We start from the raw sequence: 13,665 nt of genomic DNA on the forward strand, positions 1-13,665 counted from the left end.
GTCTGTATGGTGGTTCACAGAACAGACTCCGCAGAGCAGGGTGGAGAGCTCTGCCACAGACACGTGTCTGGTGTGTTCTCGGCCAGGGCGAGGCCTTTCAGATACCACAGGCCATCCAGCGGGACGACTTTCTGGTGTCTGAGGGGGAAAGAAAGGTGTCATCGGAAGTCGCAAGGGGCTGTCACCAGGCCACAGCTGAGCCAGGGGAGGCCACGCCTCCCCCTTCCCGAGCTGTTCACTCTGGCTGTTCTTCTAGCAAGTGGTCCTGGGGCAGCAGAAACCCTGGCTCCTCACAAACTGGCCCTGGATATCAGTGGAGGTGTGGGAGAGGAATGGTAAAGCATGGACTGATCTTGCTATATGATGTCGTTCAAGGGGGAGGGGATGTACATGTGGCATGGCAATGTATGAGTTGCATAATATATATTTTTAATTGACTTACAGTTGACAGACAACCTCAGGTAAGTTTAAGGTGTATGACATAATGATTTGATATTTGAAATGATCATCATAATAAGTTTAATGTCCATCATCACACATAGTTACTATCTTTTTTTTTCCTGTGATGAGAATTCTTAAGACCTACTCTTTCAGCAACTTTCAACTATGCAATACAGTATTGCTAACTATAGTCACCATGCTGTACATTACATCCCCAGAAAATAATTTGAAATCAACAATAGCCTCTAATGATGAGAGGGAAGAGTGCAAGCTCCCTCCGCAAATTGATCAAGGACATTAGCCACAGTGGCCCACAAGTAAAGAGCTAAAAACAAAATAGGGGCCTCCCAGGTGGCGCTTGTGGTAAAGAATCCACCTGCCAATGCAGGAGACGCAAGAGACGTGAGTTCCATCCCTGGGTTGGGAAGATCTCCTGGAGAAGGAAATGGCAACTCACTCCAGTACTCTTGTCTGGGAAATTCCATGTACAGAGGAGCCTGGTGGGCTACAATCCACAGAGTCACAAGGAGTTGGACCCCACTGAGCAACTAAGCACACAAAAACAAAAGAACAGGTTTCCTTGGACTTCTTCAGTTTGTGGATTTCAAAGTTTAAATTCACGTACGTCTGTACTAGAGAAGTCAGACGGGGTGTCCTCAGCTTTTTAACTTTTCACAAATTGCATCTAATCCAAATAAAATTTCTCCAGTGAGAATTAGGCCGGGTTGAAGCAAGGGTCATACCAGAGATTTCTGAGAAAACTGAAAGAAAGCAAAACCCCCGGGGGGAAGCGGGTGGGAAGAAACATTCACTCCCAGGTGCGGAGGGGCGTCTCTTGGCTCCTCCCCGGCCTGCCGGATAGACGTGGGGTCCCCCTTGGTCAGCCCCGGTGCTCTTCTCCTCTCTTTACTGTCTCACTCTCAGGACCTCATACCTTCCGTGGATGACATTTCATCTCTGTCTCCAGCTGAGGACCCTGTCCAGCTCCAGACCCACATGCCCAGCCGCACACTCGACACCTTCCCGGGCACCTGCAGCTCCTCAGCGCATCACCCCTCCCCACTTCACACCCTGGCTGGACTCCTCTCGCCTCTCTCCTCGCTGTTTCCTGACTCAAGGAAAGGCATCACCGCCACACAGCTACTCAAACCTGGAGGAATCTGGTGCCCCTGAACCCCGAACAACAACAGCATAATAACAGTACCCGTTATTCATAGGTTCTGGTGAGAATAAAATGAAGTCAATGTCAAGAACATAGTATACTAGTCAGCACACAGTAAACACTCCCAAAGTGATAGCCATGGTCACCTATTTTTGATGTGGCAAAGCAAGGCATTTTTAAAAAATGTTGCTAATGTTTTTTATATAATGCAATACAAATATCTAAACACACATATGTATAGAGAGAAATGAATAAAATTAAAGATATAAACTCCTTCTTTAGCCCTGCTGTTCTACTTTGTAGCTTCTTGGGTATTCTTCCTAAAGTTATTTTGAGTAGGTGGCTGGAAAAGTTTATATAAGAAACCATTAAAAATAGAAAAATCAATTTTTATAAATTTACACATGTATATATGAAATCCCTACCTTAGACTTTTCTATATCTGTACCTGTCTTGGCTGCCCCCATTCTATATGGTCTACCTTGGGGTGAGGTTTGTGATGGAAAGTGGGGGTGGGGATGCAGATGCCTTTTCTGCACATTAAATTAGTCAAATGAAACAAAAGTGAAAGTTCAAAATAACCACATCAAAATTTCATGTGTTCTTGTCTGAGTAATGCCTACTGGCCTTTTAGGGTCATTTTTCCAGGAAGCTCTCTCTAAAACTCTCTCGCCCTTAGCTCTCCTGCACCTGTACTTATAGCGATCATACCATCTGTCCACATAAGTCATAGCTTACTCAGTTCTCCACCTAGGTACTATGGGCATCTGGGGACAGATAATTGCTTGTGTGGGGGGTACATTGTGCCTTGTGGGAGGGAGCAGCATGTCCGGCCTCCACCCATTAGACACCAGGAGCATCGCCACAGTAGTGACAAGCAAAACTATTCCCAGGCCTCGAGACAGGATCAAATGCTGCCCCCACCTCGAATTGAGAACCACAGCACTGGACTGAGACTTCAGGTGAAAATTCTGTCTTATTTGTCTCCACAGCAAAGTAAGGCCCTCAAGACACAGCCTTGATGAAGTGACCTTAAGGAAGAGATGACACAGTGCCACTACTCTCGACGTTAAATCAGTTCTAAACTCTTCACAAGAGGACTGAGTGTGCTTTAAACTCTTACTCTAATTATTATTATTTTTAAAAGTTGAGGTCCATGATGGTACAAATGCAATCAGAATTTCTAACCTTGGGACTTACAAGTTAAATTCGGAAGGATCACAAGGCAACATAGACATCTTGGGAAGAATTACCTTTAAAGGAAAAAATTAAAAACAAAACAAAAAACACTCCAAATCGTGTTTCACAAAAAGACCTAAGCTTTCTTTGGAAAATGCCAGAAGCAGCCTGTGTGGCTTTGAATCCTAGCACTGCTATTTACGAGCCATAAATGGGCAAGTTATTTCATACCTCTGTGCCTCTGTTTCCTCATTTGTAAGATGGGAATGATATTATAGTCTATTTTATAAGATTATTATGGGAATTTAATGAGTAAATATTTATAAAATGCTTAGAGGAGTGCTTGCCAAGCACTTTGTGGCTTATTTATTTATTTATACTTTGGCTGCTTTGGGTGCTTAGGCGCGAGGGCTTCTGTTGGGGAGCTCAGGCTCTAGAGCCTATGTGCCCCATAGTTACAATGCACAGGCTTAGTTGCTCTGAGGTATGTGGGATCTTAGTTTCTCCATCTGGAGTTGAACCTATCTGTTGCATTGGAAGGAAGATTCTTAACCACTGGACTACCAAGGAATTCTCCAGGACTTTGTGTTTTGAAGAAATGAAATCACTGCTTATTGGGATTTGTAGTTAACTTATAGAGTTAGAATTTCAAAGGTGGAAGTGACCGTGATTATTATGTAATCATCTATATTCTTCTCCCCATGATTTGTCTGTGGTTTCTTTCAGGTAATTGTCACAAATTATTATGTGCCATAACACAACAATATGGGCTTCCCTGGTGGCTCAGATGGTAGAGAATCTGCCTGCAATGCAAGAGACCTGAGTTCGATCCCTGGGTTGGGAAGATCTCCTGGAGAAGGGAAAGGCTACCCACTCCTGTATTCTAGGCTGGAGAATCCCCATGGACAGAGGAGCCTGGTGGGCTATGGTCCATGCGGTCACAAGGAGTCGGACACAACTAAGTGACTAAGCATAGCACAGAAACGCAATATACAGAATATTGTACATTTTGTATGATATTCTTAAAGAGAAAATTTAAAAGTATATTATCAATTTTCATAAAGATTACTATAATTTAAAATTATTAATGTTATTTAATTTACTCAAATCAAATGGTGTGCCTTTGTGTGTAGAAGTAGACTGTAAAAAGCATTTTTGTTGGCACTCTCTCCTACAGTCTCCCTGTCCCACATGATATGCATTGCCATGAGCTGTTCTTTTAAGTGCAAAGGGCAGTGACAGATGAACTGTAACCTTAGTCAATTCCACATCTTCACGAAACAGCACTGAACAAGGTGAATGCCTTTGTTTTATACATGTTATAATTACTATTTATTAACAGCATAAGTTAGGCAGATCTAATATTAAGTTAGAAATTCAGAGATCATCTTGGGCAACAAAGCTCTATGTTATTAACAGCAGTCTGAACAAATACCCCAAACCAAAATGCTAACAGAACATGCTACTTCTGGAAAGTCTCATCTGGGAGCTTTGATGTGCTGCAGTTTGCCTTAAAGGTGACAAACCTAGCAAGGTAGTGCGATACCTTGACTATGCCTACATTCTGATACTGTTACAGTTTCCATTAGCTCATCCAGCTATTTTAGATTTGCAATTAGCTTTTTATTACTCACAGGGGAAATTATTTTTCAATTAAAAATTCAATCAAAAACCATCAAAACAGAATTATAATGTGGTTGCTAAGATAACAGAGACTGCAGTACTATTCTGACTGGCAGTAACAGATATTTACAGACTCCTTCTGTGCACTGGTGCTGGCAGAGTTGCAGAAGCAATGGTGAGGGGTGATCACCCTTCCGGAGATTCACACCTTCACTAAAGACGGCAAACCCATCTGGCTTCCAAGGCCTGAAAATGGGAGCCACATACCCATGTGTGCCCAGTCAGGCGTGAACCCTCCCTGTCAGCAACATCCTTACTACCACCCACAATTTCTTCATAAATCTCTAAAAAGCTAACACTACTCAACAACTCTCAAAGTGTAAATGGGGACCCAGGACATTAACTGTCTGTCCATAGATGAGAGAAACTTTCAGAAAACTAAAGGTGAACAAAATTCTTGTGGGTAACATTTACAGTAGGAGACCTTCAGCCCTCTGGTCTCTGTTTATCTACCTGGCAGAAGCTACCTGCCCTCTGGCCATGGTTCCCTGTTCCCTTTAGGATTCTGCATTGGCTCAGCGTTTCAAATACGCATGAGGAATGTGGAGCCCACAAAGTTTTAAAACTAAAACATGAGACCAGCTCCACCACTGTGTCTGCTGTGCATGAGGAAGAAAACGAAAAAAATCACAGCCCCTTACTGCTCTCTAGGCGTCAATCATAACATACCATATAAGTGGGTGAGTGTCTAATTAACCACTCATCAAACTCAAAATTTTAAAAGTGCTGTCACTTCCCTCAGGCTGGAAGTATTCCTTCTGCCTGCTTTCAGGAAATCTGTGTCTTGAAGGAATTCATAAGTAAGGCAACGAAATTCTGTGTGTGTTCCTTTAGCCAACCTACCTCCATCTCTGCCTTCCTATTCCACTGGTATCCTTTGGTCCACCTGCTGAGAATACTCCTTTGGCCTCTGCTCTATCCACTGCTTCTATGCCCTGAGAATCTCAGCTCACACACCGCCAGAAAAACGCTTTCCTTATATCATACTAAGGACGACACAGCTGCCTAAGAATTATTCCAACGATAACAACCTCTTGCCACTCAATGCAAGCTGGGCCTTATCAAGGGCACTGTGGTATCTGGTGTTGTTGCATCCTGCTCAGTCCTTCAGTTGTGTCCGACTCTCTGTGACCCCATGGGCTGTAGCCCACCAGGCTCCTCTGTCCATGGGATTCTCCAGGCAAGAATACTGGAGTGGGTTGCCATGTCCTTCTCTGGGGAATCTTCCCGACTCAGGGATCTCCTGCATCTCCTTCATTGGCACATGGATTCTTTACCACTAGTGTCACCTGGGAAGCCCTCTATAATAGAAGGCTTTCTGATTTTTCTGGCTGACACAGCTATTATTATTCACAACTCTATATCTTGAAATGACTCCTGTACTGGCTAATCTATAACATGTCTGAAAGGCATGTTTTTTTTTAAGTAGACTTCAATGGAAAAGTCCAGAACTTAGTCAAAGGACCTTAGACCACATGCAGCAGTGAGCAGATAAGGATTTATCACCCTCATGTTTGACACTTAAAGTGTGGCCCACTCAGCCACATACATCATCAAATGAACAGAACTGCACATTTAGAAGCAAGGTTCACCCCTGCAATCCTGAGTTAAAAATATGTAGCAGAATTTTCATTCTTGGTTTATAATGTAATCTTTGATTTATATTTCACAACAAAAATTTGAGAATCTATGTGTAAATTACTAGAACTAATGAGTAATTTTAGAAAGACTGCAGAATACAAGTGAACAACAATATCATATATATATTAGCAGTGAATAATGGGAGACTGAAATGATAAAAAAAAAAACAACACCTCAAAACATAAAATAACTTAAGTACCTTCAAGTATGTATATTACCCATATGCTGAAAATGACAAGTCAGGGTTAAAAAGAAAGAAATCAAAGGAGACCTAAATAAATAGGTCTGTGTGTATGAATCAAAAGATTTGTCTGTTAAGATATCAATTCTCCCCAAATTGATCTATAGAGTCTACACAATCCAAATCAATACCCCAGAGGATTTTAAAAACAGATATCCATGAAAGGTTTCTAAATTTATATGGAAAGGCAGAGGATCTAAAATAGACAAAATAATCCTGGCAAAGAACAAAGTTGGAGGACTTACACTATCGGATTCCAAGACATACATAAAGCTAAGTAATCAAGTGCATATTGATAAAAGAATGGATACGTGGATAAATGGGACAGAATAGAAAGTCTAGAAACAGACTCATGCATAAATGGTCAATTGATTTACAATATAAGCGGAAAGCCAATTCAATGAGGAAAGTATAGGCTTTTCAACATGGTGGTCAACCAATGGCATACTGATAAGCAAAAATATGAATCTTGATCCATACTTTGTACCTTATAAAAAATTAATGGATCACCTTACACATAAAACACAAAACTGAAATTTCTAGAAGAAAAACAAAGGAGAAAATAGTGACCTTATGTGAGGCACTATTTCTTATGTGTGACATTAAAAACATGAAAAAATTAATAATTTGGACTCCAATAAAACTTAAAACTTCTTCGAAAGACATTGTTAAGATTGAAAAAACAAGCTACATGCTAGCAGGACATTTCAAAACTCAGTAAAAAAACAAACAACCAAATTTTAAAAATGGGCAAAAGACTTGAACAGACAAAAGAAGATATATGAATGACAAAGAAGCACAAGAAAAGACATTCAGCATCATTACTCATTCCAAACATGCAAGTTTAAATCGTGAAAAGGAAACACTAGACACTTATTAGAATGCTTAAAAACAGAACTAAACAAAACCAAACAATACCGAGTACCAACAAAGCTGTGGAGCAACAGGAACGCTCATACATCACTGGTGGTTATACAAAATGGTACAGTCACTTTGGAAATGTTTGGTGGGTTTCTTATGAAGTTAAAATATACTTATCATATACACCCCAAAAGCCCCATTCCTAAGAAATTACTCAAAAGAAATGAAAACTTATGTTTACACAAAAACTTGAATATGAATGTTTATAAGGGCTATATAATCACCTAGAATAAGACAGAAAGAAAGTGAAGTCGCTTAGTCGTGCCCGAATTTTGTGTAGCTCATGAGGCTCCTCCGTCCATGGGATTTTCCAGGCAAGACAACTGGAGTGGGCTGCTATTTCCTTTTCCAGGGGATCTTCCCAACCCAGGGATTGAACCCAAGTCTCCTGCATTGCAGACAGACGCTTTACCATCTGGGCCACCAGGGAAGCCCATATAATCACCCAAAGTGGTGACAACCCAAATATTCATTTGGTGAATGGACAAACTGTAGTAGGATATCCTCACAGTGGAAGACTATGATTGATACACACAGCACAGATGAATCTTAGGTGTATTAAGTAAAATGAAGCTAGACTCAAAAGGCTACATACTGTTTGATTTCACTTACATAGCATTCTAGAAAAGGCAAAACACTAGGCACAAAAGTCAGATTAGTGGTTTCTAGGGGTTGGAAGCAGGGGTAGAAGTTGATGACAAAGGTGAACCTGGGAGTATTTTAGGTGATGAAGCTGTTTTATATCTTGGTTGTGGTGGTGACTACATGATTGTAGGCATTTGTCAAAACTCAAAGAACTGAAAACAGTGAATTTTACTTTAGATATATTCAGAACACCTTGACTCAAAGAAGATATAGATTTAAAAATTCAATTGAGATGCTTTTAAATTGAATTTAAAAATTTAATTGTATAGATTTCATTTATATGTGGAACCTAAAAAACAAAAAATAATATATCTAAATAGAAACAGAGTCAAAGATACATAAAGCAAACAGGTTGCCAGATGGGAGGGGTGGAAGGAGGAGAGAAATAGGTGAGGGAGATAAAGGGGTAAAAATCTTCATTTACAAAATAAATGATCACAGGTATAAAATGTACAGTGTGGGGAACAGAGTTAATAATTATGTAATATCTTTGTATAGTGATAGATGACAACTAAACTTACTATGGTGATCATTTTGAAGTGTATAGAAATATAGAATACCAGGAACTAACATAGTGTTGTAAGGCTAATATTTCAAAGACAAACAAACAAACAAACTTACAGAAAAAAAAGAAATCAGATTTGTGGCTACCTGAGGTGGGAGGAAGGGGCAACTAAGTGAAAGTGGTCAAAAGGTACAAACTTCCAGTCATAAGATAAATAAGCAGTAGAGATGTAAAGTTCAAAATGATCAAGATAATATATACCGCTGTGTGTTTTATATCTGAAAGTTAAGGAAGTAATTCCTAAGAGTTTTCCTCACAAGGAAAAAAAGGTTTTTTTCCCTACTTCTTTAATTTTATATCTATATGAGATGATAAATGTTCACTAAAACAACTGTAAACATTTCATCATGTATGTAAGTCTAATCATGCTGTACACCTTAAACATAAACAGTGCTATATGTCAATTATATCTCAGTGAAACCAGGGGAAAAACAACAAAGGGCATAACTTGGCAATCACGTAAATATCTATAAGTATGCAAGAACATGCAATTGGGAAAAAGATAATTAATGTAATACAATTAACAATAAGAAATATTTCTTTTAAAAGTGCCAACTCATGGGCTTCTCTGGTGGTCCAGTTGTTAAGAATCCGCCTTGGCAATGTAAGGGACACGGGTTTGATCCCTGATCTGGGAAGATCCCATACGCCGTGGGGCGACTAAGCCTGTCCACCAAACCACCGAGCCCGTGCTCGAGAGCCCGCAACACAACTACTGAGCCCACAGGCTGCAACTACTGAAGCCCGAGCCCCTGGAGCCTGTGTTCCTCAACAAGAGAGGCCACCGCAATGAGAAACCTGCACACCGCAGCGAAGAGCAGCCCGCGTTCGCTGCAATTAGAGAGAAGCCCACACAGCAAGGAAGACCTAGCACAGCCAACAAATAAATAAACCTTTTTTTTTTTTAAAAATGTCAACTCATTAGTAAAAATACTCTTGGTTAAAATTAAGAGGGAAAACTCAGGATGAGCCGCTGGTGTGCATCAGACATCCTGCGGAGAAAACATTGCTTTTCCAATTCATTGCCTTTAAAGAATTACAACAAAACTATCCATTCCTCTTATAAATGCTCACAAATGGCATTTTGTGCTTGTTTATTTTCAAGTCCAAATAGCCCATCCCTGCAATTTGTGATTTGAAGAGTTCTCTTCTCGTTACCCACACAAGCAAACCCGAAGCAATGCTTTCCTTGAATATTCAGAGACCATTTCCTAATGCGACTCTATTTTCTCTTCATATAGCAACCCTCGAGAAAGCAGCTATGAACACAAAAATATAAATATACGTCTAAAGAATCATCAAGTCTATGATTATTTCACAATATTCTAACATACATTTGTCTCTCCTATCTTGACAAAAGTTTCCTCATCACTACTTTCTTCTTAAACTGCTATCTTTTGTATGTCAAATGCAGAATGTACAAGAAAGAACACTGGACTACAAGTGACAAAAACTTGTTTAAGGTCAGTTCAGCCATTACTAGCTCTGTAGCCTTGGAAAAATGACTCGCCTCCTGAAACTAATATTTATTTCCAGCTCTGACTTCTCTCCAGGGCTTTAGTTAAAAAACTTCCAAGCTAATTTCCTACAGACACACATGACCTCTTATGCACATTTAATTGTTCAGAGATATTTGATTGCATTGGCATCTTTCATTATCACTCAAATTACAATTGTTTTATTTGCTCATGTATGCTTCATTTCTTCAATTAGATTTCTTCAACCAGATTATATATTCTTTGAGGGGAGGAAATTATTAATATATACATCTTTGTCTCCTTTTATCACCTATCACATAGTGAAGGTATAAATTATTTCTGAAAGCAGATATAATTACTTGAGCTTACATATTTCAGTTTGCTGATATAATCATGTCTTAAAAAATACAGCTAAGTTTGACATACTCACAGAGTTTAACAAGGCCTTCTCTGACCACTCATACTCTGGTCCCTCATGCTTCCTCCTCCCAATAACCCACTCACACTCTATCACCGTCTATAGCCTCAGCTTGTTTTACATTTTTAAAAATAGAATTTAACACTCTGTGAGATAATCTCTTCTTCTCCTCTCTTTTTCTCTCACTCACCCTCTCTTTGACTCAATCTGTAGTCTGAAGCTTCAAACTAGAACTCAAATTCCATGAAACCAGGGACTGATCATGCTCACAGTAAGATACTTATAGCCTGGCATATAGTAGGCACTCAATAAGGACTTACTGAATTATTGTTGAACTCGCCCCTTAATACAGTGACAACTATTATAGACATTTAAAAATGGAAAGAAACAAAAATATTTCACATGATTTACCTGTAAAGAGGTTCTACAAGGTCCTTTTCAAGAAAATCATGATCGTTCTTGACAGCCACAATGTTGATGGGAAATTGCGAATCTGAAAGAGAGACAATGGAGTTTATGAGGCTTGTTTTATCTGAATCAGCAACGATATCTTCAGACCATCACATTTCTGTACTCAGGGCTAATCTTAACTGCAGTTACTCTCCACTGACGGATGTGTTGGTAATGTTTAGAGAGCAGGCTGCTTTAACCCCAATAAATGCTTTTAAGGATACAAAAAAGCATGCAATATGAAAATAACCAAGTGCTTGACCTTGGATAGGATTGCTAAATGTCTGTATTTTTATCTGTGTGTGCGTCAGTTGCTCAGCCTTATCTGATTCTTTACGACCCCACTGTCCATGGGATTTTTCAGGAAAGACTATTAGAGTGAATTGCCATTTTCCTCCTTCAGGAGATCTTCCCAATCCAGGGACTGAACCCGAGTCTCCTATGTCTTCCGTACTGCAGGTGGATTCTTTACCTGTTTGTAGCTCATCATTATCATAGACATTTGCCTGCATGGAGAACTTCTACACTCTCACCATCTACCTAAGGTGGAGGTTGCTGACTTCTCTCCTGATCAGTTCACGAGATACTGATCAGGATAGAAGTTTGGCAGATTTCTTTTTTGAAGTTTCCAAAAATACCTGAAGCTCAATGGTCTCAAGTATTTTATTTTGTAGCAAAACCTTTTTCTTTTTTTAAAAAAATTATTTATTTATTTTTGGCTGTGTTGGGTCTTAGTTGCAGTGAGTAGGCTTCTCTCTAGTTGTGGCACACAGGTTCCAGAGTGCACAGGCTCAGTAGTTGTGGTCACAGGCTTAGTTGCATGTAGGATCTTAGTTCCCGGACCAGGGATTGAACTCTTGTCCCCTGCATTGGAAGGTGGATTCGTAACCACTGGTCTACTGGTCCACCAGAGAAGTCTCTGTAGCAAAATCCTGTTCCAAACTTGTAACTTTTCTGTAAAAGTATTTGTTCTAATTTTTATTACATTTATAAAAGGCATATGAATGACTGGGATTTTAATTCTGACTCTTCCATTTTATAAGCTTGTAAAAGTCACTTAACCTTTTTGGGCCTCTCTTTCATAATCAGTGAGTTGGTAGTGGAGGGTGGGAATAATGGTTGCTTAGACCAAAACTGTAAGACCCTCCTCCTTGTCTAAAAGGCTATGATTTTATGAAAGTTTTTATCAGAAACTCTAGACCTCAAAGCACCCTCACAGATATGCTCTCCTTTATCCTCAAAGAATTTAAGAGAGAGAAGTAGGCTTTTTTAAAATAGAAAACTGAGCTTCTAGGTGAGTATGTGCAATTCACCAGTGAGTAAAAGTTAACTTTGTTGATTCTTTCCATCCTATGTGAATTTTATGCCATCAGAAACTATACTGTTTAGTGTACTAGATACGCTCTATTGAGCCCTAAAGATCCATGCTCCACTCTTCTGTAACCTGGTTTGTGCCCAGGATCAGATGTGTGGATGGCGTTCAGTGGGGTCCATGTCCACTGCCTTATTTTATTTGGCCAATGGGAAGTCTCAGCTGGAGATGGAGGGAGGAGGGAGTGTGACAACAGGGCATTGCCCTCCTGGGTCTCTCCCAGGGAGCTGTCGTCACAGCTGTGTCCTCTACTCCTAAGCCTGCTCTGAGATCCTCTCTCCTGGGTTCTGGCATCTCACCTTCTGTTTATGGCTTTGGGCCTAGGGTACAAGCTTTGGGCTGCTACAAACTTTGGGCTCCTGAACTGTTCCTCGTGGTCTCCTATGCCCTGCTCACACCTCCATCATGAACGCTTTTAGGAATAAGACCCCCACAGACTGTCCTGAATGTGCCATTGCTCACTGCTGGGATCCTGACTAATTCACTATACATTAGGACTCTTTAAGAAGGAGATGCGTTGGTTATAACTTTAGGCACAAGCAAGAAATGAGGCTTCCCAAGTGGCGTGGTGGTAAAAAAATCCACCTGCTAATGCAGGAGACACAAGAGATGTGTGTTCTATTCTTGGGTCAGGAAGATCCCGTGGAGTAAGACGTGGCAACCTGCTCCAGTATTCTTGCCTGGAAAATTTCGTGGACAGAGGAGACTGGTGGGTTACAGTCCATGGGGTTGCAAAGAGTGGGAAATCACTGAGTGACTGAGCACACAGCAGTGCATATAAGTAAGATATAGGAGAATAAGTTAATTAACTGTCAATGAAAACATCAATGGAACAAAGTATGATGCTAGCAATAAAAACACTTTACTTTTAAAATCCTGAAAAATAACATCTGATCCATGTCACGTCTTAAACATTTCCATGTAAGGTAAAAATCTCACGATAAATTAGCTTTGTTATTTCTAAGAAATTTATCAACAATTCATTTATTGTACTTTCAAGAAAACTGAGAGCAGTGATGAAAAAAACAAGAAAGAGGATAGGGAGGAAGTGCAGGAAAAAAGCTGCTGCTGGCAGAACATTGGAAGGAAAACGCAGAGTTGTGATTGGTGGTAAAGACATGAGAAGCAGAAAGTGAGAAGCAAAAGAAAAGAAAGGAGAAACAGGGAAGCGCAGAAGGTGAAGTAGTCTCAGGAAGTGACCCTCATTCCTAAACTGGCATCAGTATATGTCCTGGGCATTGCAAAGGCAGAGGGGAGGAGAAAGCCAGGAAAAAATGGTTGAGAAAAGACTTGGAAGTCAAAACACACCACAGGACAAATTTTGAATTTATTCTCTTTATAAAGAGAGGAGAAAAGCCCAACCTACCCTCGTATAGCTGAGCGTATTGCGGGAAGCCAGCAGCGCGGAGCCAGTCACATGCTTCCTTCGCCTCGATTTCTGAAAAACACAAGAAAAGGAAATGCGTTGA

The 13,665-nt window shown here is 40.2% G+C and overlaps 1 protein-coding gene across 7 annotated transcripts in view; it reads right to left on the reverse strand.

Moving 5' to 3' along the window:
- The window catches only part of STARD13 (StAR related lipid transfer domain containing 13), a 495,175-nt gene that overhangs the window by 44,465 nt on the left and 437,045 nt on the right, over positions 1 to 13,665 (reverse strand). For 6 of the 7 annotated variants that reach the window (XM_070471789.1, XM_070471786.1, XM_070471788.1 and 3 more), the window contains 2 exons: positions 13,563 to 13,634; positions 10,786 to 10,867 (listed from right to left, as the gene is read on the reverse strand). In XM_070471789.1, coding sequence (XP_070327890.1) covers positions 10,786 to 10,867; positions 13,563 to 13,634 — 154 coding nt within the window. Of the gene's footprint in view, positions 1 to 10,785; positions 10,869 to 13,562; positions 13,635 to 13,665 lie in introns of those variants that run through there. The other variant, XM_070471790.1, reaches the window with a different exon arrangement.

Source organism: Odocoileus virginianus, chromosome 8, assembly GCF_023699985.2.
Source record: "Odocoileus virginianus isolate 20LAN1187 ecotype Illinois chromosome 8, Ovbor_1.2, whole genome shotgun sequence".
Taxonomy (NCBI): Eukaryota; Metazoa; Chordata; class Mammalia; order Artiodactyla; family Cervidae; genus Odocoileus; species Odocoileus virginianus.